General features: G+C 44.6%; 1 protein-coding gene across 4 annotated transcripts; it reads right to left on the reverse strand.

The window, feature by feature from the left end:
- Positions 1–623: 623 nt before the first annotated feature.
- Positions 624–22,907, reverse strand: MRPS18A (mitochondrial ribosomal protein S18A). 4 transcript variants are annotated; one of them, XM_076334330.1, is made up of 7 exons: positions 22,790–22,907; positions 22,611–22,642; positions 18,987–19,091; positions 11,858–11,981; positions 10,984–11,050; positions 4,074–4,196; positions 624–1,379 (listed from the first exon to the last, which is right to left on the reverse strand). In XM_076334330.1, exons 1-7 carry the CDS (start codon positions 22,887–22,889, stop codon positions 1,235–1,237), a joined length of 696 nt encoding a protein of 231 aa, XP_076190445.1. In that variant the 5' UTR covers positions 22,890–22,907; the 3' UTR covers positions 624–1,234. The 4 variants fall into 4 exon arrangements, 2 of the variants coding, with proteins under 2 accessions (XP_076190445.1, XP_076190446.1); XR_012994987.1 differs by lacking the exon at positions 4,074–4,196 and adding an exon at positions 6,286–6,513 and having other exon boundaries at positions 1,294–1,379; XR_012994988.1 differs by lacking the exon at positions 624–1,379 and adding an exon at positions 6,286–6,513 and having other exon boundaries at positions 4,129–4,196.
- Between the last annotated feature and the right edge of the window lie 961 nt (positions 22,908–23,868).

Below are 23,868 nucleotides of genomic sequence, written 5' to 3' on the forward strand. Positions count from 1 at the left end.
ATCTTTTCCCTTCTGAAGGGCTGTAGGTTTAAAAGCTTCATAAAATAGAGACGGTCAGCCAGAGATTTTATCTCAGTATAGTTAATGAAGTCTTGGCTCTGTCTCCCAAAGCAAAAAGATCTTGGCCAGCTCAAAGGGCTCAATGTAGGGCTTCCATTTCACAAAGTAAGGCTAAAAAGAACCATTATAATCTAATTTTATTTCCAGGGTAATAGGGTTTATCCTTACCTTTTGTTCCTGTCCATGCTGATAGGTATTAGCAGATGATTCTGATGAAAGCAGTACAAGGTTAAGTGGCATAGTAGTACATAAAAAAGCTGTGTTGATTTGTAGCCCCCAGATAAATATCAAAGAAATTGAGCCAAAGCAATAACGACCCTGATAAATTTAATGAGCCTTTCATACCAGGCCCATAAGTAGCACTTCTCAAGTAGCAGTGGTCAGTAGGTGGAAGGTGCATACATGTACTGTACAGAGAGAGAAATGGTGCCACCTTTTAGTTACAGGATGGAAAATCATGCACATCTATCAGCCCCAAACTATCCCAGGAAGCAGCCGTATCACTGACATGGAAGACTTATGGCAAATGTATTTGCAAGGGGAAAAAAACAGGCCAAGTCATCAACAGTGTCAACATTCTGTATTTGCTAGATCCAGGAGTGAAGCACAAGCTAGGAATCCTGAAGGGGACATGTAAGACACACACATGCCTGACTGCCACTGCCACAGGTGTTCTGCTGCAAATTATGCATAGTACAGACTATTAAAAAAATTCATTTCAGTAGTCATGAACAATTTCTGTTACTGCCAAGGAAACACAGTGCTGCAGGAGTCTTTTTCTTCCATCAGTATCACAGGTACAAAAGCCCAAATGAGGCAAATCTGAGTTGAAACACAGGTTAATGGGGAATCACCATTCATTGCTGGAAAAAGAAGGAAACATCCTTTTCCAAACCCAGTTGTGGACCATAATGAAACAAGAGCCTTCAGATCCTTTCTGGCTTTGAGGTAAAAGTCTTTGCCCCCTGCTTTCTCCAAATCATTCTGCACATTGAACTTTGCTTTGCTGAATCTTGTATCCTCCTAGAGGAGCAGATCGCAGCTCATTCACTGGAGACAATATAGAGTACTAATGACAGTTTTGGAATAAGAAAATTGGAGATACTGACAAACTTGCAAAAGAAGCAGAACAGTGGAAAACAGCTGTGCTTACTGACTATGCCAGTTCTGGCCACTAGTGGTTTAAATAGAGAGGCTTGTGTGTATATTTGACATTATCCTTCAGCAAAGGGTGTCCGACTGGCATGGGTTTTTTGCACCACTTAGGGCCCCTCCTCCAGATGGGCTTTGCAGCTCTGACGGACCAGCGGGTCAGATACCTGTCAAAACAACACAAACGCATTTCAGTTTGAGACTGATCACTGAGAAAAGGTTCCAACTGAAGCAGGAGCAGGCGCTGTAGCCTTTGCCTCCCCACATACTTTATAGAAGGAATAATCGTGAGCAGAGCTCCCTCAATTCAGAAGGGACCACTGGAAAGGAATTTTTGTTTGTTTTGGAACTTCTAAGCTGCAACTCTGTACTGAACCCACTGGCACCTGCTTGACTTCCAGCCTACAAATCAGGTGTCGTCTCCAGGCTGCTGGCAAGCTGTCCACCTGTAGCTAAACTGGAGTGCCAAATTCCTTCATTGCAACTAAGTCCAAGACTGAATGCATCCAGCCTCTATGGGAGGTGTTACTGCAACAGCTGGCCTCAATAAGGTAAACTAATTACAAAGGCTAAACTCTGTGAGAAATAAAGTCTCTAAAAAGGGATTTGTTTACTTTCAGAGGATAATCGGTTATTTCTTCTGCATGGGATGGGTTTCTGGCCTATTCTTGTATTTTCATATGTCCAAATTTTCTTTAGTATTCTCTGTACAATACTATTGCAGCTTGCTGGTGCAGGAAGTCAGAACCTACAATGTAAGAGGTACTAGAATGGAATTATCATCACAACTACAAATCTCTGTGCAGAGCAACGTCTGGCAAATATCCTCTGCTTTTTACCATTTGAAGTTTTAGACTTGGCTTTGCAAACAGGCAGGGGATTTCAGATCTAGAGTCAGTTACTGGAAATCTTATGCTGTGGCTGGGTGGCCTGGAGTTTTCTTAGGCTTTAAATCTTTTGCTACCAGTAGAGAGGCGAATAGAGGTCCTTAGAGAAAAAGGAGTCTTTTCGGACAATAAAGATCCAAAGTAAAACCCTAGCATAATCTGCACAAACAATGCTCCAACAAATTGGAATTTGGAACAGACTGATAAACTTTGTCCAGCGATGTTTGCATGCCTCCGTTGAGTAATCCCATGGTCTTAATGTAACTTCAATGAGTCATCCTCTCCCCGAACAGCTTTGTTACCTTTTATTTGCATCGTGCAAATTTGAGATATTAAGAACTTTGGACAGAGACTATGTAATGCATTTGTTTGAAGGCATTTGGCACATTCCTTAGAACTACAAAGAAAGCTTGCTATGCCAGGCAGCTACAGACTGTATAACAGCAGCCCATTTTCCTAGCACTTTTCTTTCTCAGCAGTCCCAAACAGCACAAATTGAAAAATCAATCGCATTTGGAGGTTCCTGCCATTGAAATGAAGCCACTTCCAAAATGCTTTGCTTTTGCTTTGAGGAGTTTATGATAGTTAAAACACCTAGAAGCAACAGCAGGAGCGATTTGGGAGTCGGCGTAGAGCAAGGTCCAGCCGCTTGTTCTCCTATGCGTGCATTAAATTAGTCCCCTTTGACCTTTAATGTTATGCTAGTGCATTAGTGGAATCCCTTACATCACAACATCGGGACAGGAAGTAGGAAAGACTCTCCTGTCTCTAATTTCACATGCAAGGGGAGTTCAGAGGGTCCAAACACAGGTCCCCAGTTCGGAATCTGGCAAAGAACCATGGCAAGGCAGCTCCTTTGGGAGAAGCTGTAGGGGTATTTGACAGGCACATGGGGCTAGGTCCTTCTTCTCACATTCCCCTTGCTGCAGGGGGAGGTCTGTAGTGCAAATTTTGATATCGCAAGACTGCACTTACAGCGAAGGAGGAAAAAAATCCCAAATTCTTTTAATGCATCAGTGTGCCAAGTGCAGTTCTGGTCACGTGTCCACATGCTTACGGGAAAGTGCTCCCATGATAATAAATGATCTCACTGGGAGAGAAGTGAATGTGTGAATGTGAGATACACATCAATGCTGTGTGCAGGTTTAGCAGACAGTGGCTTTTTAAGAAATCCCTCTGTTTCTGTGTGGGGGCTGGAAGTGCACACCCCAATTCTGCATAGGAAGGAGGATTTAGTAATGGCCTGATTTTAAAGCTTTTGTTATTTCTCTTTTGAGCAGGTCTAATCCAGCCCTCTGGTCCAGGCTTTTGGCTTCCTTTGGGGACTGCAGGCTGGGGCTTTTCATTGTTAGCTGAAACAGACATTTGGACGCTTTCCCTTCCTGGAGCACATTTGCTTTTAGCACTTTTAATACTTGCTTTGTCCCGAACTCAAACTTGTCCTATTTTGTTTGCTGCCTCTTTCTTTCTTTTTCCTTTCTTTTTTTTTTTTTTTTTACCTTGATTCAGCAGTGGCAAAAGCCTGATGCCTGGGAGCAGTCAGTCTACAAAGGTCCTTTTCCTCTTTGACTAACCCCAGTTCCTACTGTTTCACAGACAGATTTTTTTTTTTTCCCCGAGAGTAAAAACAATCCACAAAACTCACATGCGAGAGCTTCAAAGCCCAGCACACAGGACTTTTCTGCAAACTCTGCTGTCCCTGTAAGGTAGCGTACCCCCCTTTCTAGCCAAGTCACCCAACTTTCCATTGTATCCAACCACATGGTTTGTCTTGGGGAGTTTTTACAATAACCTACAAACACACACTGGCAGATAGTCTGAATTTTCTCAACCAGCTGAGGGTTGTCAGGACAGAGCCTCCATGTGGGTGCCAAAATGCAGCTGGTCCACAGTCTCCTAACCTGTTATCTCAGTGTGCAGAGCTCTCTGGACAAAGAGGGACAGAACTGCCAATCTTGGGGACTGGCAACTCACCTTGGGGCTCTGCTTGCCCCCTTGAATACAGTAGGATCCTGGTCAACAGCCAGAATCCCTAGACTCCAGCTGCACAAATGAGTAGTTTGGATAAAGCGTGACAGGAATCCTGGTGGGATTTCCCTGATGGGAAAAGGCAAGATATAAACAGGATGGAAACAACTGTGGTTAGTCACCTGCAGTCATTGCAATTGCCTAAAATCTCCGTGGCACGTGGAAGTCCGTTTCCATGGATTTTATTCAGTGAGTAGGAGGGCCCCAAAGCCTTCCTACTCAAAGGCTGCCATTTAACACCTAGGAGTAGGCACAGGGCTTCCACGTGCTGTGTAAGAGAAATGACCTACCCATGGGGCAACTGCAGTCCTGCACGCAGCCCAAGCAAAGGCCATGTTGGTGCAGTTCAAGGCTGAACTTCTGAACCCTCACTGAACTTTTTCAATCTGGCTTTTGTTTGGATTAAGAGCAGAAGGCAGAGGGCTACAGACTGCAGGAAGCACTCGATCAAAGTACTGGCAAGACTGCCTCCTCCCTGCCACATCCCTTCCCATGACACCTCTTGGCTTTGCTCACCTGCAGCCGCTCTCTTTGCTTTTGAATTCACATGCTATGCACAGCACAGCTTCCATGCAGATGAGAGAAACCACATGCTACTGGAGTGAAATGCTGATAGCAGTGAAAGCAGATTCTGTTCCCAGGGACAAGAGGTGTCCACAGAGCCTGAGAACTTTGTAATTCATGAGGAGTTCAAATGGAACCTGCCTCTTTCCTAACACATAGCAACTTCTTCAGTTCAGGTGATGGAGGAGGGATTGACTTGGGTATTATCTGTGCCAAGTTCTGTTCTTCCAGTAGGAAGCTGAAAATGCTGTGACAGCTGAGCACTCAAAATCAAGTACTCCATAATCTACAGCACCTCTTGCTGACAGAGCCCAGACTCAGGGAACCTGTGACATCCCTTAGTCCTTTTAGAAAGGGAACAACTTCACAGTGTTGTGCTTTAACCAATATTTTGGACCTGCCAGAAGAAAAAGAGTGCTATATTCACATTAAGAGAGCATCTAGATGCTGGCCTGAACTCAGTGACTGTTCTGGATAAAGTGTTAGTCCACGCTGTCCATGTGATAACTTCCATGCTGGAAAGAAAACTGCTGAGCTATTCAGGTTTCCACTCCTGAAAGCAAGGACAGAAGTTTCACCTGCAGCTGTGCTTGACCATTTCCCAAACGGTTCTGGTGTGTGGTGGCCTGTACACACATGAATCTGGAATATGAGAACAGCCTGTCACTCTGCACAGTGCTGGTGAAATCCCTGAGAACTTCCTCAGCCTCATGGGCTAGTGAAAATACTTTGTTTCTGTAGCACTTAACTGGAACATGCCAGGCTGGAGCACAAATGGACACAGAGATAACACAGGAAGTTATGAAAGGGAGAATTCAGGCTGAGTATGAGGGAACAATCCTTGGCTGCAAGACAAATTTGCTTGTGGAATCATCCCTTGGAAACAGTGAAAGCTCCAGACTGGGCCAAACATGAGAAAATGAACTGTAGGGAGCAATTCTGCGTTAACGGGGGGTAAACTTCATTGGTTTTCCATGTTTAATTTCTGCAGGCAAATGATATGGAAGAGAGGGGGAGGACAGTAGACTCAAGAGTTTATAGATGATGTGGGTACTCCAATGGCCATATTTCTTCAAAAGCACCCATAGCTAGTAAAGCAGTTAAGTGATAACATTCATGAGCTATCACTGTCAAAAACAAATCAGGCAGAAAGCAAAAAGGCAAAGAACTAAAGTCCAAGAAATGAGAAATATCATGGTAGGTCTCACCTGGACAGTGTCCCAACTGCAGGGAGTAGAAGAGAGAGCTGTGGAGTGCTCCCCAGTTGAATTCTGACCACAAGGTGTTCTCACATGTCTCCTACCACCCCCAGGACCACACAGCTTGGCTCAAACTGGCATTTCACTTTCATGTTATACCTTCTTCTGCAGTTACCAATCTCCTCCTCTATGTTACATTACATCCTGGATGGGTGATCCCATACTGTGCTAGACAGTTGGATGACCAAGAACAAGGCGGGATATGCAGGCCTCTACTTCCCAAAGCATTCTGCTCTTCCTCTTGCATTCCAGTAGTAGAAACAGGATCAGGAGATGGGGTGGGTAGGGGGAGACCAGCTGCCAAGCGACCCAGTGCAAAGCAGGGAAATTCTTACCTCTCTGCAGAGAAATCTGGGACATGTAGGAGGGAATGTCCAAAGTTCATACAATGGAGACAATAAAAGCACTTCAGAAAATAGAGCAGGGATTCTGCTTTTTGGAAAACATTCTTGAGTAAGCACCAGAAGAGCACCTTCTGGAGGGGCAGAGCAGGCAGAGGGGTTCTGGATGATAAATCCACACTTCACATCACTAGATCAACGGCAGGGCAGCACCCCTGACCTCTGTTAAAACAAGACAGTTTGCTGATAGTTCCGTACAGTGGCATGTTACATTTTAACCTCAGCTAGGTGATAGCCAGTGCATGCCAGACACTTTGTATTTGAAGCAGGCTCACTTTAAACAGGGTGACTGTGACATAGGCCAAACATTCTGGCCAAGATAGCCACAAGTGCAGCCAAGGAAAAGCTGAGGAGCAGCTTTACTGGTGCTCTCAAAAGTATAAATTAACAGAGCTCCTCATCCCTTCTTTATGTACTTCCTTAGCACCTTTGCCCAGGAGCCAGAGAGCTCCTCCTATGCAGCTGGCCTGTACATCATCTCAGGGGCAAAGAGCAGAGACAAAGCAGTTTTTCATCAGGCTGGTTTGTCCCTCTTTCGGCAGCAGATGAAGCTGCTCTTAAAAATACTGACACAACCTTGGAAGAAGCCTGGCCAAAGGGAGCATTAACCAGAACTTTGCAAGACTGAAGAGAAATGAAAGGGATTGCTCATCCGAATGAAGTAATCTGCCAGACTTCTGCCAGGGAGGGGCTGCTGCTCTGGGACTACAGAACTTCCACAGAGTCTACATGCAGTAAGTGAATGCTCAGGTCTGTATTATGGTAGAGGTGCTGGGCTCTGACTCCCACTTCAGGTTACACTCCCCACAATGAATCTCCTTCAGTCTCAGGTGGTGTTAGTGGAATCAGTCCCTAAGGTTATCTTAGGCTTTCATCTTGGTCCTGTCACTGTAGCAGCTGATGGTGTAGTCTAATGTCAGGAGCTCTACCATCAGCAAAACATTCTTCAGCTCAGTGTAAGATTTTCTGTCCCCAGATGGTAGGAATTCTCATAGAAGTATGTGGGGTAACATCTGGAGTAGACAGTGACTTCTCCAAAGTCCCTCCTTTAAAAAAGTGAAAGGTTTCTCAATTCAGAGTGAAGAGTTAGACAACAGACTGCTTACAGGGGGGCAATGAGAGGAATTTCAGGGCAGAAGGGGTGAGCACACGAAAGTACAGATAAAACTGAGAGAAATGCTGTCCTTCAGCAGGGCAAAGCTTATTGTCACAGACTTGAGACAGACTATACACCTCTACAGTGCTCTGTCTATTCTTTTCATCTTGCATCTTCCTATTTTAGAACAGTATAGCAGGAACTGTCTTCTGTATGCAAAGCTTTTTTCCACGTGCAATGCAAGCTCCTGATGGCAAGAGAGTAAGTGCAGATGAGTGAGGGGCACACAGCAGGAATGGAGGACACGTGACTGGGAATAGACTAAAGTCTCAGTATACTGGATACTACTAGCCCACCTGTGAGAACTATCCATCTCAGTTTGCAGCCCTGACGCAAGTTTGTCTCTGTTCGCTGGCTTGTTTCCGCATGACTACTTTCCTTCGACCAAGGAGGACCAGACTGCTGCACAGCGAAGCAGGTGATGCCTCTTTCACCTTTGCAAGCATCAGCGCACAGCAATGGGCAAGCTGCTGTCCCAGGATCCCTGGTTCCTTCACAGATGAGGTTAAAGATCCCTCAAGAAGCTGGTGGTAATTCAATAACTCCAGCATCTACCATGTGGGCACTTCAGTCTGCTCCTGAAGTGTGGCTGGTGAGGGTTATTTTGGAGGGGATGGGGTGCAGAAGAGCATTATTTCAACACCACACTCGGAGTAGACCCACTGGTGGAGCATGGAAAAAGCCATCACTGCAGGCAGAGGTGGAGAGCACAAGGGCTGGTTAAACTGATGTTAAGGAATGTACATTACCTGTGTTCCTGTCTTGGAAGAGCTTTAACAAGGGGCGCAAGCATATTATGGGGCACCTCAGTTTCTCCCCATTGGCATTCCCAGGGCTACAGCAGCAGTGCAAAAAGGCACTGTTACCTCTAATTTAAGCAGAGAGCTGAAGACGACTAGAGCAGCCAATACAGTGATCTCAAGAAGAGCTGAAGCTCAAGGATTTGGAAAATATGTCACTTAACTAAGCAATGTACTGCCTGCTACAATAGGCTCTCTGTACATCCTGTTCATCCCTTCATGGACTGACACTTAAAAACCCAGCAGACACAAACGCAGTGAAAAGACAGGCTAAGTTAGGTGCACAGCACTGATATTACACTAGACAGGATTAGAGGATGACCTGGTCATGTTCTCATGGCACTGAACAAGGCAGCTTGTTCCACTCAAAAGTCCCAGCCCAATTCTGCCCCTGTCCTCCCCCGCCAGCTCACTTGCATTTGGCAGCACCACTGGTTGAGTGCTTCCCAATTACTATGGACTTACAGAAAGCTTTAGAAACAAGTACAGAGGCAAAGACAAGGTAAGCTTGGACAAGTCATTTATGTGGGAAACTTTTGATAAGAGCTCTGGCTTCATTCCCAAAGTAAGTACTGGATGAATGTTTTCAGCATGTGGGTACCCTTCAGTCCTCCCTTCAGGCTAGAGGAAAGAAGCAATTTGTATCTCCTGCCTTACGTGGTGCCAGCTACTGTTCCAGAGCGCAATGCGGGAAGTGCAGGTGGGGATACGCAGTCAAAACTCTCACAGAGCCGCAATGGCCAAGATTTCGCAAGGCTCCAACACACAGAGCTTTCCCCCTTCCAGCAGGCTGAGAGGACAGTATCATGAGGGACCAAGGGAACACTCCTCAAGTACCCCTGCAGTCTATCCTGGCTCTGGGACTCACTTGTTTAGTTCGAGCCCCACCACCAAAACTTTCAATCCGATTTCTTGATCCCATTCTCTTGTCTCCATCCAGATCCCAAAGCCTGCTTATTTCAATGCTGTTCCATCTCCTCAGCAACAGCTCTGCTCTCTTTTTCTAAACTCTGCTTCCACTCTCCCTTGCTGGGAGGAGAAAAACAAGGGTGGTGTAGGGAGGGATTAGCAATGCAATAGGGAGGGCTTGGATACTAATCTCCAATTTACATCTCTTAATTTTAGAGGTGTAGCACACCTACTTGCATGTAGAACGTATCCGGAGGTGTCCGTTCTTTGTTCTCACTAAAAGTCTATGGAACAATTTATAAGAGTTGAGGCATTAGATCTGGAGTCCTGGTGTGATTCCAGCAAGATACAGGATTTACCATTTCCTGTCTCAACCTGCTATGCAGGGTTGCTATGTGAATGCTAACTAGATAATGTGCTCCACCCCACAGCTGCTAGATAGACACAGCTACTAAAGAGTCCCAAAGACTTGTAAGACACAGGAAAGAAGTTTTCAGAGTTGAAGCATCTGATTGCTACAGGGTGCATCAAATGTAGAGTCCTCTAATTTGATCCTCACTGATACCCAGTGTGCAGCCTGCCAGTATTCATGGGACATTTCCAAAAGCTTGCCCCAAATCTCCACTGCAGAGAGTCAGACCTGAAATGCAAGAGTCTCCAGCCGCCCCCAGCCCTGCAGCCTAAGCTCTCCCAGCAACAGCCCCATGGCCTCTGGTAACCCCACGGCTTGCTAATGCGAGGTTCATAAACTGCTCTGACATCCCCATGGAAACAGAGTGTGAGGTCATAAACGGGGGATTAGCACCTCTGAGCGCCCAGCACAGTGCAGGAGGCAGACGCAGGCTTTCCCTTTGCCCACCAAAGGCCAGGGGCCATTTAGGCCAGAGAGGGGGAAGAAAGCCTGTTGCACAGGAAGGGCAGGCGGAGGGCGAATCGCTGACTGGGGGAAATGGGGATGAGGCAGAGGGGAACAGGCTTGTGATGGGCCCTTGCTGACTGCTCAGCCCCCCTCTCACTACTGGTACCCCTCCTAGGCACCCTCCTGCTGTTGGGAGCCAGGCACCAAAAGGCTAAAAGAGAAGGGACTGATCAGCCTGGAGAAAAGAAGGCTCAGAGGGGTCTTACCAATGTTTATAAATACCTGAAGGGAGGGAGTAAAGAAGACGGAGCCAGGTTCTTCCCAGTGGTGCCCAGTGACAGGACAAGAGGCAATGGGCACAAATTGAAACACAAGACATTCTGTCTGAACGTAAGAAAACAGTCTCACTATGAAGGTGGGGTTCTCTGGAACAAGCTGCCCAGGGAAACTACGGAAGATCCATCCTTGGAGATATTCAAAGCCTGACTGGACATAGTCCTGGGTAACCTGCTCTAGGTGACCCTGCTTGAGCAGAGGGCTTGGACTAGACGATCTCCAGAGGCCCCTTCCAACCTCAGCTACGCTGTGATGCTGTGACTCCATCTCTGTGGCATCCTCCTGTGACTACCCTACTGAGTGTTAGTGATGAGAAGGTGAGTGCAGCTGAGGAAGGGACAGCAGACTCTAACATGTGTGGCAGTTTAAACCTGTGTGGATAAATGGTTTGAATGAGATGCCCTTAAAAGACCGACAAGAGAATATCGTGACAGACTTTCCTTCTCTGAAATGCTATGAATACTCTATGAGCCCTGTTGCCTGAGGCATGTTTTACCCAGTTATAAGGAACTGCTTTTCCTCTTCCAACCTATTCCTGAAAAAAAGAGATGTGGAAAGGCAAGACTATTCACCTGTTGAGCGTGGGTTTCTTGGGAATATGCCCTTCAGGAAGTGGAGGCCTGTGGTTTGGCAACAAACCTGAAACAGAAAAAGAAAGGCGTGAGAATATTTTGCTGTGCCTCCTTGCCTCTATAGCATCCAGAAGTTACATTACACCTCGTAAGCCAGGCAACCCAGATCCCTACTGGGACAGCACAGCAAAAACTCAAATACAGTAGAAAGGGTATTTTATCTTTAGTCATTGCTGAACCTGCACCCCAGCCAAAGAGAAGCTAGGAGGTTCTGCTGGGTGTACAGAGGAAATACACACCAAAGACACAGCCACTTGGGATCACTGAAGAGGCTTTTTGAGAGGACATAGGGCATTGGTGTCCCATCAGATTCCATCTCCAGGATGAAAATCTGACTATTAAAATTCTCATTCCATTTAACTTGGATACAACTCAGGTACCAGGCATAAAGATCAGCACAATACTCTGACTGTGTCAACCTGGGTCCCACTCCCGGGGTAAAGCAAAAAAGTCTTCACATGGCAGATGGCAGACAGGTGCATGTTATTAATGGGGTAAGTCAAACATGCTAAATCAAGTAATTTCAGAAGCTGGTGTTTAATCATTAGTTACTGGAGACTGAGCCACTTCCCAGGTCTTTCTGCAACAGTAGACTCATCTACATCTGCTGCCAAGGCAGGAGCCAAGACACATAGAAAGTGGAACAGGTAGTCTCTGGTCCATCATCCTGTCCCAGCACTCGGACCCTAACAAGTTTGATGGGTGACTGGACAATGACATCTCACTGAGCTATACTAATTGGGTGGGAGACCCCTCTCAAGGGGTTCTATGGGTACCCCACAGTAAGGGGTTGTCTCAGGATGAGGCTAGGTACCTGCACGGTGAGCCATCTGCACACAGACAGCAATCTTCTTGTGCTCCTCCAAACAGAGGCCTGTGATCCTTCGTGGCAGCATCCCTCCATCAGAACGGATAAACTGACTCAGCAGCAAGACGTCCTGAGTGAGCAAGAGAAGGTCAAAACCATCAGTGCTACAGCTACTTTAACTGCTGTGATTCTTAGGTGTTGTGCTGACCCTCGTGCTGCGTACAGAACTCAAAACAAAGCAAAACAAAACAATGATTCCTTCCTACGCATTTTGGCTGCAGCCTGACAACAAGCGGCTTTTGCTTGCTGTCACTCTGCCTGCCAGCTTAGCTCAGTAAGGTCACTCAGATGGTCTGAGTCTTCCCCTGACTTCACTAGTGTAAACACATTATGTCAGCTGCAATCCCTGCTACTTCACTGTTGCTTGCTCCAAGATTCTAGCTAAGATAATGTGTCCTAGGTACTCAGGCACAGTTACACAAGACCTACAGATGGACAGTGTTTACACAACTTGAAATGCCATCAACAGCTGCTATCCTAAAGGTCACAGATACGTTAGATCACCTCTGGCCCCCTCCTTGTTCCCTCAGAGCATGACTGTTCTCTGCTATCTACTCCTCAAACTTTTATCCAGTTTCCCATGGTGGAACTTCCCTCATGTCTCTCTGGAGGGGTGGAGAGCAGGGAAATGGTCCAAGAACTCGCACGAAGAAGCTTTTGTAAGAAAAGAATGTGTGCTGATGAGAAAGACCTAATAGGATAAATTGCTGCCTTCAGTCCTTCGACTGTGCGTGTATGAGGTGAGGCTCTGACAGCCATGCTGGTTGGAAGGAGCACTCAGAGCATGCCGAGGGTTTGTCTGTGATTCAAGAATCATTTAGATTACACTGCTGTTGACCTTTCCAATTAAGAGCTCTAGAAATGTAAAGCACACAATAAAAACAAAGAGATCTCTAGGATCAGATAGTATCACAGAGCTGGGATGACAAATTTTTAAACACAGCAGCAATAGCTGTTCCACAAGTGTCCCATTAACTGTACATAGTACAACAGCCCAGTATTTAGATACGTGTTCTGCATTTCCACACATAGCACCACTGCAAATGTACCCCTCAGGCCAATACAGGCAGGCCCCCTTGACATGCTGACATCAGTATAAGTTGGCCCAAAGGGCCTCTGGAGACTCTGTGCTTATTTTTTCCCCATCTGTTGATAGACTTGCTGCTGGTTGAGAGTTTACTTCACCACTGTTGTAAACACGTTCATAGTTGAGGTAGCTGGACCATGCAGAGGCTGCCTGCAGGCTGGAAGGGACCTGCCAGCGAGCACCCCAACAGAACGAGAATTCAAACCAGGTATGTCAGCAATTTACATCCCCCCCCAACTAGGGCAACGGGCGAGAACAAAGAGTGCTTGTTGCTTTTCACATTGGGTGACCCTGACTCTGCCTGTTGTTCACAGATTTGCAGACCTGCTCCCATCCCCCTATCTTTGCTCTTTTACAAAGAGCTCCCTGGAGCATTCCTAGCTTCATCTATTGCCCTTGCAAACAATCACAAGTGGATATAAAATGAATATTCAGAAAACCTAGCTATCTAGGAATTTTACATCCACTCCCACTGCGCCAGACCAGCTCAGCTCTGAAGCAGGCTGCTGGAATTCAGCATGGCTTTCTGGCTGATTCTGACAGATGCTGTCATACAAGTGTTGCAGTCAAAATTTAGAGGTTTTTTGTTTGTTTTGTCGTTTGTTTTTGTCCTTCCCCCTCCCTGCCTTCAATCCCACCCTCACTAGTATCATGATGACACACAATTTCCCTCTTCCCTTATCTGGCTTCCTTTCTACCTCCACTCGTCTACAATGAATGTATTGACTGATTTCCAGATCCAACTCCTTTGAAAACACAGCAGGTTAGGCAACTTCTCACTGATACAAAATGACTTACCAACCACCATACAGAGCGATGTTGTATCCAAAGAACAAGAAGAGCACAGCTGAGCAACTAACAGCAAGCTCCTGAGAGGCCATCTATGGTTAAAACAGAAGCAAAGTGTCCTCAGCCCAGCTAATGCATGGCCTTGCCAATGAGAACAGTAACCAGGGGACCAGTTGGTGCCAGCTGCGTTGGTGGAAACTGGACAGAGGCCAGCCAAACAGTCCAAGGGCACTGACTTTTGGCCACTCCTGAAATGCACTGGATTGGATTCAGGAAATCAGAGCAAGACTCCATCCCCTTTTTTCCTCTTCTTTAGCCATCCAGTTCTCCAAATCACTAACAGCTCAATTTGCCATTTAGCACAAACACATCACTTCCCTAAGTGAAAAAGGGATGTTCAGCTCCAAGTGCCTGGAAAGAGAAAAACTTTCTAGACTTTTCTACTAGCCTGCTGCATGACTCTTTGGGGAAGGGGAAAAAGGGAGCTGATGGCAAGTTTGAAGCTGTTCCAGTCTTTGCAGCCGTGAAAGCCTAAGTAGGCCACAGGCTGTTGTGAAGGGTGTGTGTGGTCCAAGTGATTTCTCATATTACCACCACGCCTCATGGAGTCACAGGCTTGTTATCAAGTGTTTCCATGCAAAGGGGGGAGGTGGGAAGCAAAGGAAGATAGTCTTTCTTTTTCTCCCTGTGGAAAAAATCAGGAAAATCCGTTCTCTGTTATCATCTCTGGCCAACAGTGTCACCAACTGACCAACACCCTTGTGTGGCAGTCATTTCTTAACTGAAATCATCTATGTCCAAGCCGCTGCAGCTCCAAATTACGCTCATGCCATTTGGCTTAAAATGCTGCACACTCGACAGAAGGTTTGTCCAGTTCTGAAGATCCCCACAGTTAACAGGCCAGGTGCCTCTCCCAGAGTACTTGCACGGATGCATCTTACCACAGGGAGAAAGCAGACAGGTACAGCCAACTTTATGGGGCAGGGAAGCAAACAAGTATGTGGAGTGGGTCAAAGAAAAAAATCTGTCTGGCAAGTTCTCATGGTGCCGTCATGTTCCATGAAATTCACATTTTGTGCTAGTGGACAGCCAAGCCTGTAACCACGGATTTACTTTAATCACTGGACAGCTCCCATGAGGCTGGACCCAGATTCCCACCCCTGTAATCTGCAGCATTTGATGAAAACAACTTGGATTGAATTAATCTAGGGCTAATAGGCAAAGCTTGCAGTTTGGTTTCCCCTAATTGCTGCCAAAGCAAGATGACATATTTACTGCCTACTCAGGCTAATGATGTTTGAAGTGGGTAAGGGGGAAAATGAAAAACAAGTTTAGCCTTCACCTCTAAAAGGGCTGGATAAACTTGCTAAACGAAACACTATGTACAGCACGTTCTTGTGAATGGATGGCAAGCAAAATGCAGAGGCATCTCTGCATTTTAATATCCGCAGACACTTTGAAAAGCAGGATCCCTGACTGGTTACATGCGATTCATTAAAACCTTCATTTACCACAAGAAGAGTTCTGTCTGTGTAGCCAAATTACTACTGGGCTGTATCAGACAAGTCTGCCAGTCATTATTTCCACTTAACGCAAGAGTCTAATTTTGCCTTTCTCCCTTACTCCTGGAAGCTGTACACCATTCTCCAGGCATTTCGTAACAGGATTGCAGGTTTCAATCTAGTTGCATCCTGACAATGACCAAAATAAATTATCTTCAATGGATATGAAAAAAATCAACTGAGTTCTCAGCTTCAATGGACAGACCACAGACTTTGGGAATTTATACCTGAGGCTCTGTTATCCTGAGCCTCAGCAGAGGCTAAGGACTGAACTGGCAAAGACAACTGCAGCCCTCCACACCACAGCTGAGGCAGGTTGGAATCATGACCTGCTAGTGCTCACAATGCCTGTTCAGTTGATTAATAACTTTGGAGACATTGGTCCCCCAGTTCTCTGACAGCCAAAGTAACTCATTATGCCACTACTTTAGACTGTGCTAGTTGCACATGACAAAAGGGAAGTCCTATGAGGTCATATTACTCAGCTCCCTCAGGGGCTAATTCAACACTTCCCTTTTCATAGTGCCTCATTCAGTCCAATTACAAGCGTCCCAAGCAAAAAAGCTCACACTTTCCCTTCTGTGCAATTGACTGATCTCAGCTTATCAATCTCAAAGGAACCACTGTGATCCATCTATTCTGATCTCTTACCAAGCACAGATTATAGGTTATGCTGTATGAACTAGGCTATATCTTTAACAAAAATAGCTGTTCTCCATTTACAGACTTTTAGGACAATTAACCACCAGTGAGTAAATTGTGCCACTGTGTAATTACTCACACAGTTAAATGCCTGCACTTTATTATTTAAGCATTTCAAGATTCTGCTACTCATCACTGCTGCAGCAAAGAAAAATAGCAGAGCGTGCTTTTGTGCAGAAAAGGGAGATTTTATTCACCTTAACATTTAAAAGCCTGAAAATTCATGACTGGTACAAAGCATTCAAATGTGTAAGGGACTTATTCAAGCAGAAGAGGTGGTCTGCTCCAGAACTGAAATTTCTCCTAGTTCTCATCAGCCCCACAGAGGAATGCTTCTAAATACCAAGGTAAGAAACTTCTACAATTCTGAAGTACCAGTCCACACTGCCCTCTTTAGCTTTTTGTCCAGGTTCTCCTCTGCTCTACAGCAGGAGTACTGGATATATATACGCCAGATGCATATGCATTCAAAAACTACATGACAGCCAGGATGGACGTGTTCCTAGTTTGTCTCTTGGGACCACAATTTCTTAGGAACAATCTCAACAATGATTCTCAAGACTCTGGCTGCAGGATCTCTCCTCACATTTGGTTTTCTCTTGCCTCCATACTGAGCAGTAGAAATCAGGATTTACGAATCAAACTGAACTGAAGTGTGGAAGAAAACTCGTAATCTTAGCTCACTCTGCAAACACACCTAAGACTCACGCTTTACATTGTCTACTGGGACCAACAGCCTACTTTTCTAATCCCGGAACTCAGACGCTACAGCATCACATTGTCTAAAACTGCTTCTTTGGTTCTTGATAGCACTGTTATCTCTACGTGCAACAGAGTCTTCTACCACAGTCAACAGTAAAAAGTGAGTCTACATATTAATTTCCAAGATTTAATTCGCTCCCATGGCTCATTTTATCCCTGAGCATCAGTTTATAGTTTCTCTGGAGCTGTTAATGTGTGACTCACGGAATGCTTTCTGGAAACCTGTAGAACTACCCAGTTTAATGATGCTGTTGACTCCTTGCATTTAAAAGTCACATAAAACTATATTAACCCTAAGAAAGTATTTTCCAGTGTAAGTGATTGGTCGGTTTTGATCACAACACAATTCAGCAACCATGAGGAAGAAAAGTTACAAGAAATCGCTGCATTCAAACATGGGCAACACAAAACAAACATGATCTGGTTTTGTAGTACTTTCCATACCTTAATGGTATTCGCCATTTCTCCTAATTTATTATCATCTGCAAATTAACTGTATTTTTAGCTTTCCCAGACTGTTGGGAAACCAGACCAGAGAACACTAAATACGTCCCTTCCCCAACTTATTTCACTGTTTAATATTGCATCCAGCCTGAGTGAGAATCACTGACAACACTCAGATCCTAGACAACTTCTGAAACACAGGCTTTGAAAGATACTAAACTGGTATTTCATTTACATCTCACATCTGTTGTTTCACCTGCCTGGGGTAATAGCGAGTATTTTGTCTGGCACTATTTCTGTACTCATGTTCTTCATAATTCATGAGTCATAATTAGTCCTATCCAACGGATTATTTGTTTTTACTCCTAGTTGATACCATTTTACTTGGAATTTGCAACGTTTGATTTACCAAGTGGTAATCATCAGCATCATTCTCATTTCTCTCTCAACTGCTTGGTATTTGACTTGCTATTTTCAAACCATCTGGTGATTCCTTAGGATTTTTTTCATGCTTTAAAAAAATCCTGCAAGTGAACTAATATATTTGTTAGCTAATTCCCTTAAGATCTTGGGGCTATATGCAATCCAGGCCTGCTGGTCTGTACCTAATTCAATGCTTAAGTTATTTCTGTACCTGTTTTTTTCCTGTTGTTTTACATTTGCAAGATTGCCATTACTACCTAGATATTAAAACATAATTTTTCTTTTGTGTGTGTGCGCTAGGACTGCATGCGAGCAGCTTAGTCATTCTGCAGCCAACGTGGCTTTCAGTTCCCTTCTCCTCTCATTAATGGACTTTCTTTCTCACAAAGATTTCTTTTCCTCCAGATGCATTTGTATCTCTCTTGCCCTAATCCTATTGACATTAACTTATTCTGAGTTTTCTGTTGCCTTATCTTAGTAACAGCATGTTCCTGTCTGGTTTTCTTCTTTTCTAATTCCAGTACTGGGTTTTTAGCTTGCAAGGGGGCCCTTAGTCCTTTTGTAAACTCTGTGTCTGAATGACCTCTTGTAAAGTTACATTCTGCATCTTCTATCTCACGCTTCTTATTCTAAAGGGTTCTTGACTGTTGTGCTTTTGTTTTAAAGCATTACAGGATTTCCCTCCCATCCTCTACATTTAGTGTTAGTAATCTTCTCATTAGTTAATAAACTTCTCATTAGCATTTCCTGCAAAAAGCTTGAATCAAACCTAGTTTTTCTGTTGCAACGGATGTAAACACATATGCTCTCCTTCATACCCATCAAGAGTTTTAAAAGTTACATAAACCAGTTATTACCTTAGTGGACAATGACCCAATGAGAAATTGTAGTGCTTGAAGACATTTAATTGATCTAGTCAAGTCTTTTGGCCTCTCCGGAGTTAGAACAGGCCTGAATCAGTTGACTAAACGTTGCATTCCAGTTTGATTCTCCTGGAAGTGCAATGCTGAAAGGCAGCTGGGCACAAAAGATATATATAGCCTTCTCAGATCAGATGGCCGTGTGTATAATTCCAAACCTCCTATTTGATATGAGCTCATACTTCTTTTTCCCAGGAACACCATCAGCCAAGGCAAAAAATTACTATGTAGGAAGCTCTTGTTACACCCAAGAGAAGCAGAGATGGAGTTAACTATCTTTACTACACCCAGCAAAAGACGAGAGGGGCAGGTTGTGCAGTATGTAGGTCTGAGAGCAATATTTATCTAGCTATGAGAATGGGGGAACTCTCCTTCATTAAACTTACCACATAATCGTACTTATGCTTCAGGTTCCAGCGACAGATGGGACACTGGCCAGAGGGGTTTGGAGGAGTTGGTGTTTCAGCATCCTCTATAATTCTCCCTTCAATCTAGGAAACAATTCAAAGGATATAATGATCAGGCATAGGTTAGACCTCTACCTGCACCTGTGACTTGAGGAATACTTTTCCTCAAGTCCACAACACGTTGACCAATATTGCGCAGATGTAAGTGGAACAGTATCTGCATTATTCAACTCGCTTATATATAGATATACCAAGCACTTTGGATACACACAGACTATGGGGAACAGAACAAATCCAAGGGGCATAGAGAACGATTTGGTAAATTATTATATATGTCTTACTAAATGTAAACTAGTTCACAGTCAGCGTGAAGTTCTCATATTTGCCTGAATTCCATTTATCGCAGTACTCCTTTGAACCACTATGCCTTGAAATTGTAGTGGCCCTTTAGCCGAAAGCTTTAAAACACATTTTTTCTGGGAATATGAGAATGTCACAGAATAGCAGATGCATGTTGTGGACCAAAACATGCAGGGGCTTGTGAGATTATAAATCACCAACAGGGAAAATTCTGAGCAAAAGTTAAATTTAAAAAAGGACTGTTAGGAGGTGTCTGTGGGTTTGTGGGTTTTTTTTTGTTTGGTGGGTTTTTTTTTAATACACCAATATTTTTTCCAGTTTAATTCCCTGACTAATTCCTTTAGGAGATCATTTTATAATCTTTTCTATATCACTACAAAGTGGTGACATCTAACACTCAAGTTTTCTCAAAAGTAACATGCAAAGAGATGTCGAAGGTGTGTGTGGGAAGAACTTGAGAAATTTGTTTTCTAAATGTAGATATGCTAGGAATATGAATTCTTTCGAAATGCACGCTTGTCTTTTTTTGAGCACTTATGAATAGAAGCAAGAGCTATCTCAAATTGCAGCTGAACGGACAGAAAAGAGAATAAAACTAAGCCATTTTTTTCTCCAAAATATTTTGGAAGTTTCCTCTGGTCACATGAAGATTAAAACCAGATTTTGAACACCAACTGACAGCCTCAAATAGTGCAAGCACCAGAGAGTTTAAAAAGAAACCCTGGGTGGAGTGCAATGTTACTTTTAAGAAAAAAGCTGACTGATTTAGACTGAACCGTCAGGTTCTCTGCCTGAAAACCTGGGAAGAGAAAAGCATGACATTTTCTGTAAGTGTGTATGGGACACTGACATCCAGCTGAACTGCCAGAACTATTTTATACCATGGATTTCTGTCCTTCTTGTCTACTGATGGCAAAATGGAAATAGATAAGTTATTTGTAGTTCAAGCATCTTGGTATCTCAAAGAGAGAGAATATTGTCAATTTTTAAGTAAGATTCCCCCCCCCCACAAGTAGAACAGCCAGTTTTACAAAAACAAAAAAGTAACTATGAATATAAAATATAGGCCAGTATCTAATTTTCTGTTCATTGGTAAAGTTATTTTCTGGGAAGCCGGTGTATCTGGTCTTGATTCTTGCCAGTCTGGCTTCAGACTGTACTTTGACTGTAATTCCATCTTGGAAATTAATAAAGATTCAGAATGCTATGTCAACATCAATTTTTCTTGAGATAAATTTCAGCGTACAGTTTCTGGCAATTATTCCCCAACTACTGAGGACTTTCATATTGTTAACCCACTCAGTTATTCTTCTTCTGTTAGAGAACTAAGAGGGAATATAGGGGCTCTACATTCTTAGTATGCTGATGAAATCCAGATTTCTCTGGATTCATTCAGCTCGTTCACATCAAACACTTCCTTCAATACTGATAAAAGCAAGGACACATAGAAAGGTGAGTATAGAAAGATGGATTCAGAAAAGACTGACGTAGAACTGGTAGGATAAATGGAGTGACCAGAGGATATGCTGAGAAACACATCAGCCCTTTAGTTGGTCAATTTACACCATTTGTTACATCTAGGGGCACTGACTGATCCTGGATTGATGCTAGGATACTATACAGTAGAAATATCCAAATCTCCCTTATGCTTCTACAATGGGCCAGGAAGAATTATTTTTCTAAAGGGCTCTGCTACTGCAATGCATACGTTTTTTATTTCAAGCCTCAGTTAATGTATTGGGACTTTGCGATTATAATTTACATCCCCTTTGAAATTGACTGAGTGCAAAGTACAGCAATCCACTGTGCATGTTGTGTTGGTGTACATGCTCCCCCCTTGTTTTGGTTAAAACAACTTCAGAGCATGCTTGCAAGCTCTTCTCTTCAGGTCTCTGGGCAAAGATTAGTAGTCTGGCACTTGAAGAGAAGAAAAAGAGACTTTCCATCACACCTACTGACACACCTTAAACTTATTTTTGTTGACAGTCTTAGAGATCTTGCTAACTGCCATATTCTATTTGATATTATGTATCTAAGTAACCTGCTCCATTCAGGTTTCAAACATGACAATGTCCACTAATACAAATACGACAAGAAGGAAACTCAGACTTTCAAAGACATGAACAACCAGGTTTTGTCCGTTTCATTAGCAAGCAAAAAAGTCTGTCCCTTCCTTATTATTTACGTATATATAGATTAGCATTTAGGGCACTGTCTTCTAGCTATTCCCAAATAATTCCTGCTCCACTCTCCTCGCTGTATTTACACATTTCAAAATATCTGTGCTACCTGTCTCCAGCCAAGGCATAGATTGCTACTGGAATATGTAATGTGAGCAGAATAATGCAATATCCTCCCCCCCAAGTAATTTCAGTGCTTCTTCTAAAAAATTACAATTCTCTTGATAAAGTGCAACAGATCAGACAGTGTTAATTAAGTAAAATTTTAATTCTACTGCTTTGGTCTTTTCCTTCCTGTCTTAAACTGTAGCTGAGAAAATGCTCTTCTTTACCAGTTGCTTCAGAGCTTCCGTTTTATTTTCAGGAGCAGTTTTCCTTTAGTATTTAAGGTCTTCCTTTGATGATACCCCTTTCACTGAAAATTTTTTCTTACCAAATGCATTACAAGATGCAAGCTTTGTATCACCTGCAGTCACTATGGCACACACAGTGATTAACAAACACAACACAGATCAAAGGCAAGCGATCTGTGTGGCACGCAGCTGGCACAGAGCCATCCTGTGATGCCACATCACGTTGTCAGCCCAGGGAAGTGACAAAGCCACTGGGCAAACCTCCTTTGTGCCTGCCCACACTAGAGACGATGCCAAGTTATCACTACTTTAGGAAAAGAACCCACCTGAAGAACTGCCTCTTGCGGTTTGGGTCCCGAATGCCTCTGGTCAGGGCTTCCAACTTTACCAGGGGTGCGGCGAGAGGTTTGGTGCTCGTGGGTGGCTCTGACAGGAGGCACCCATCACCAGCAACAGGGTGATGATCCCGACCTTCAGCAGCCAAACTCTCCATCTGGCTTACCCGCACTTGCAATGCACTCCTACCTTAGTTTTGCCTTCACAGCCTGGGACGTCTTTCAGGCAGAAAAGCGACCCTTTTGCCTTTTTTTTTTTTCTTTGGGGGGGGGACACACACACGGACGGACACGGACACACACACAACGGGAGGCTGAAGGAGGGAGAAACGACGGCAAGGGCAGCTACTGAGGAAAAGGGGTGCAGGGACTTACTGTGGTCGTGTTGCCTTCAGTCACCTCCACAACTGCAAAAAAAGAGATGAGAGAACAAAATGAGAGCCATTCAGCCTAAAAGAAGCTATTTTTGTGGGGAGAGGGTGAAATACAGCGAACACAACCGTCTCTCCCGACCACGATGAGGCAACGGGGCGCAGGGCAACCCCCGGACTCACCCTCCCGGAGGGCTCGGGCCGGCGGCGAGGCCCAACCGTTTCCGAAGAGCCCAGTGAACAACCGCCTCAAGCCCCCGCGCAGCAGGCTGGGCGCCGCCATCTTGCCGTCGCCAGCGCTGCCGTCACTCCCGCTTCCGCCGGCGGGAAGGCGGGCCCTGCCGGCGCCATTTTGATGAGCGTCTTTCCCCCGCCCCTGTTACCTGAGGGAAAGGAGGAGGAGGAGGAGATGGGAGGCTGTTATCCCCCTGCCCAGCATCTTTCCCTGGGGTGGTTTTCCTTATTTTTTCGTTTGTTTGTCTGTTTGTTTTAAGGTTTTTTGTTATTGTTTTTGGGTTTGGGGTTTTTTTTGAGCTTGTATCAGCTTGGGGTGGAGATGAATCTAGAGGTAGTGCTGGCTTTGTGTTATGGAGGCCTGAGTTACACTCCTGCCACGGCTCCTGAGTTTCTCCTGGCTCTCCAGTGAGAGGAAGAGCAAGGGGTGGTTTAGCTTAAACTATGTGGTGGAGAGGCTCCTCTGTTTGGATGGGCTCCAGGGTGACTGCTGCATCAGGGGGTGTTTCAGGCCAGCTGTGGGGGGCAGGGAAGGGGCTTGTTTCAAATCTGCCAGTTTCACATCTGTATCTGCCAGGGATGCTGAGGTCAGTGCGTGTTCCTGCGCCGGCTCGTGTAATTCGGCAGGTGAAGATTTGAAGCAGCATGTTGCCAGGCTGTAAACTTACTCTTGTAACCAGTCGGTCCAGTTTAGATGCTTTCCATTTTTGTTTTAATATCACTTGCCTTTGGCAGGTCTTGAGCAGCTTGTAGGCTACTGAGAGATCACTTTTCCCATCATCTTTCTCAGCATGCCTCATCTCTTAGCTTCTTCCATGTGCCTTTGGTGGAAGGTAGCCTAGAGGTGCCAGTTCAGGGGGCGTCAGATAGCTGGGGCTTTAGATACCAAAAAAACATTTGTTTTAGGTGGTAATGCTGTATCTTCATGAATAGCATACTTAAGGTTGAGTTGAACTGTACTCGATAGCAAAGGTCATTCATGGGGTTTTCCCAAGTGCTTGTTTGCTTTCTCTTTGTCATTTCAACTC

This window comes from Aptenodytes patagonicus, chromosome 3, assembly GCF_965638725.1.
Source record: "Aptenodytes patagonicus chromosome 3, bAptPat1.pri.cur, whole genome shotgun sequence".
NCBI classification, from domain to species: domain Eukaryota; kingdom Metazoa; phylum Chordata; class Aves; order Sphenisciformes; family Spheniscidae; genus Aptenodytes; species Aptenodytes patagonicus.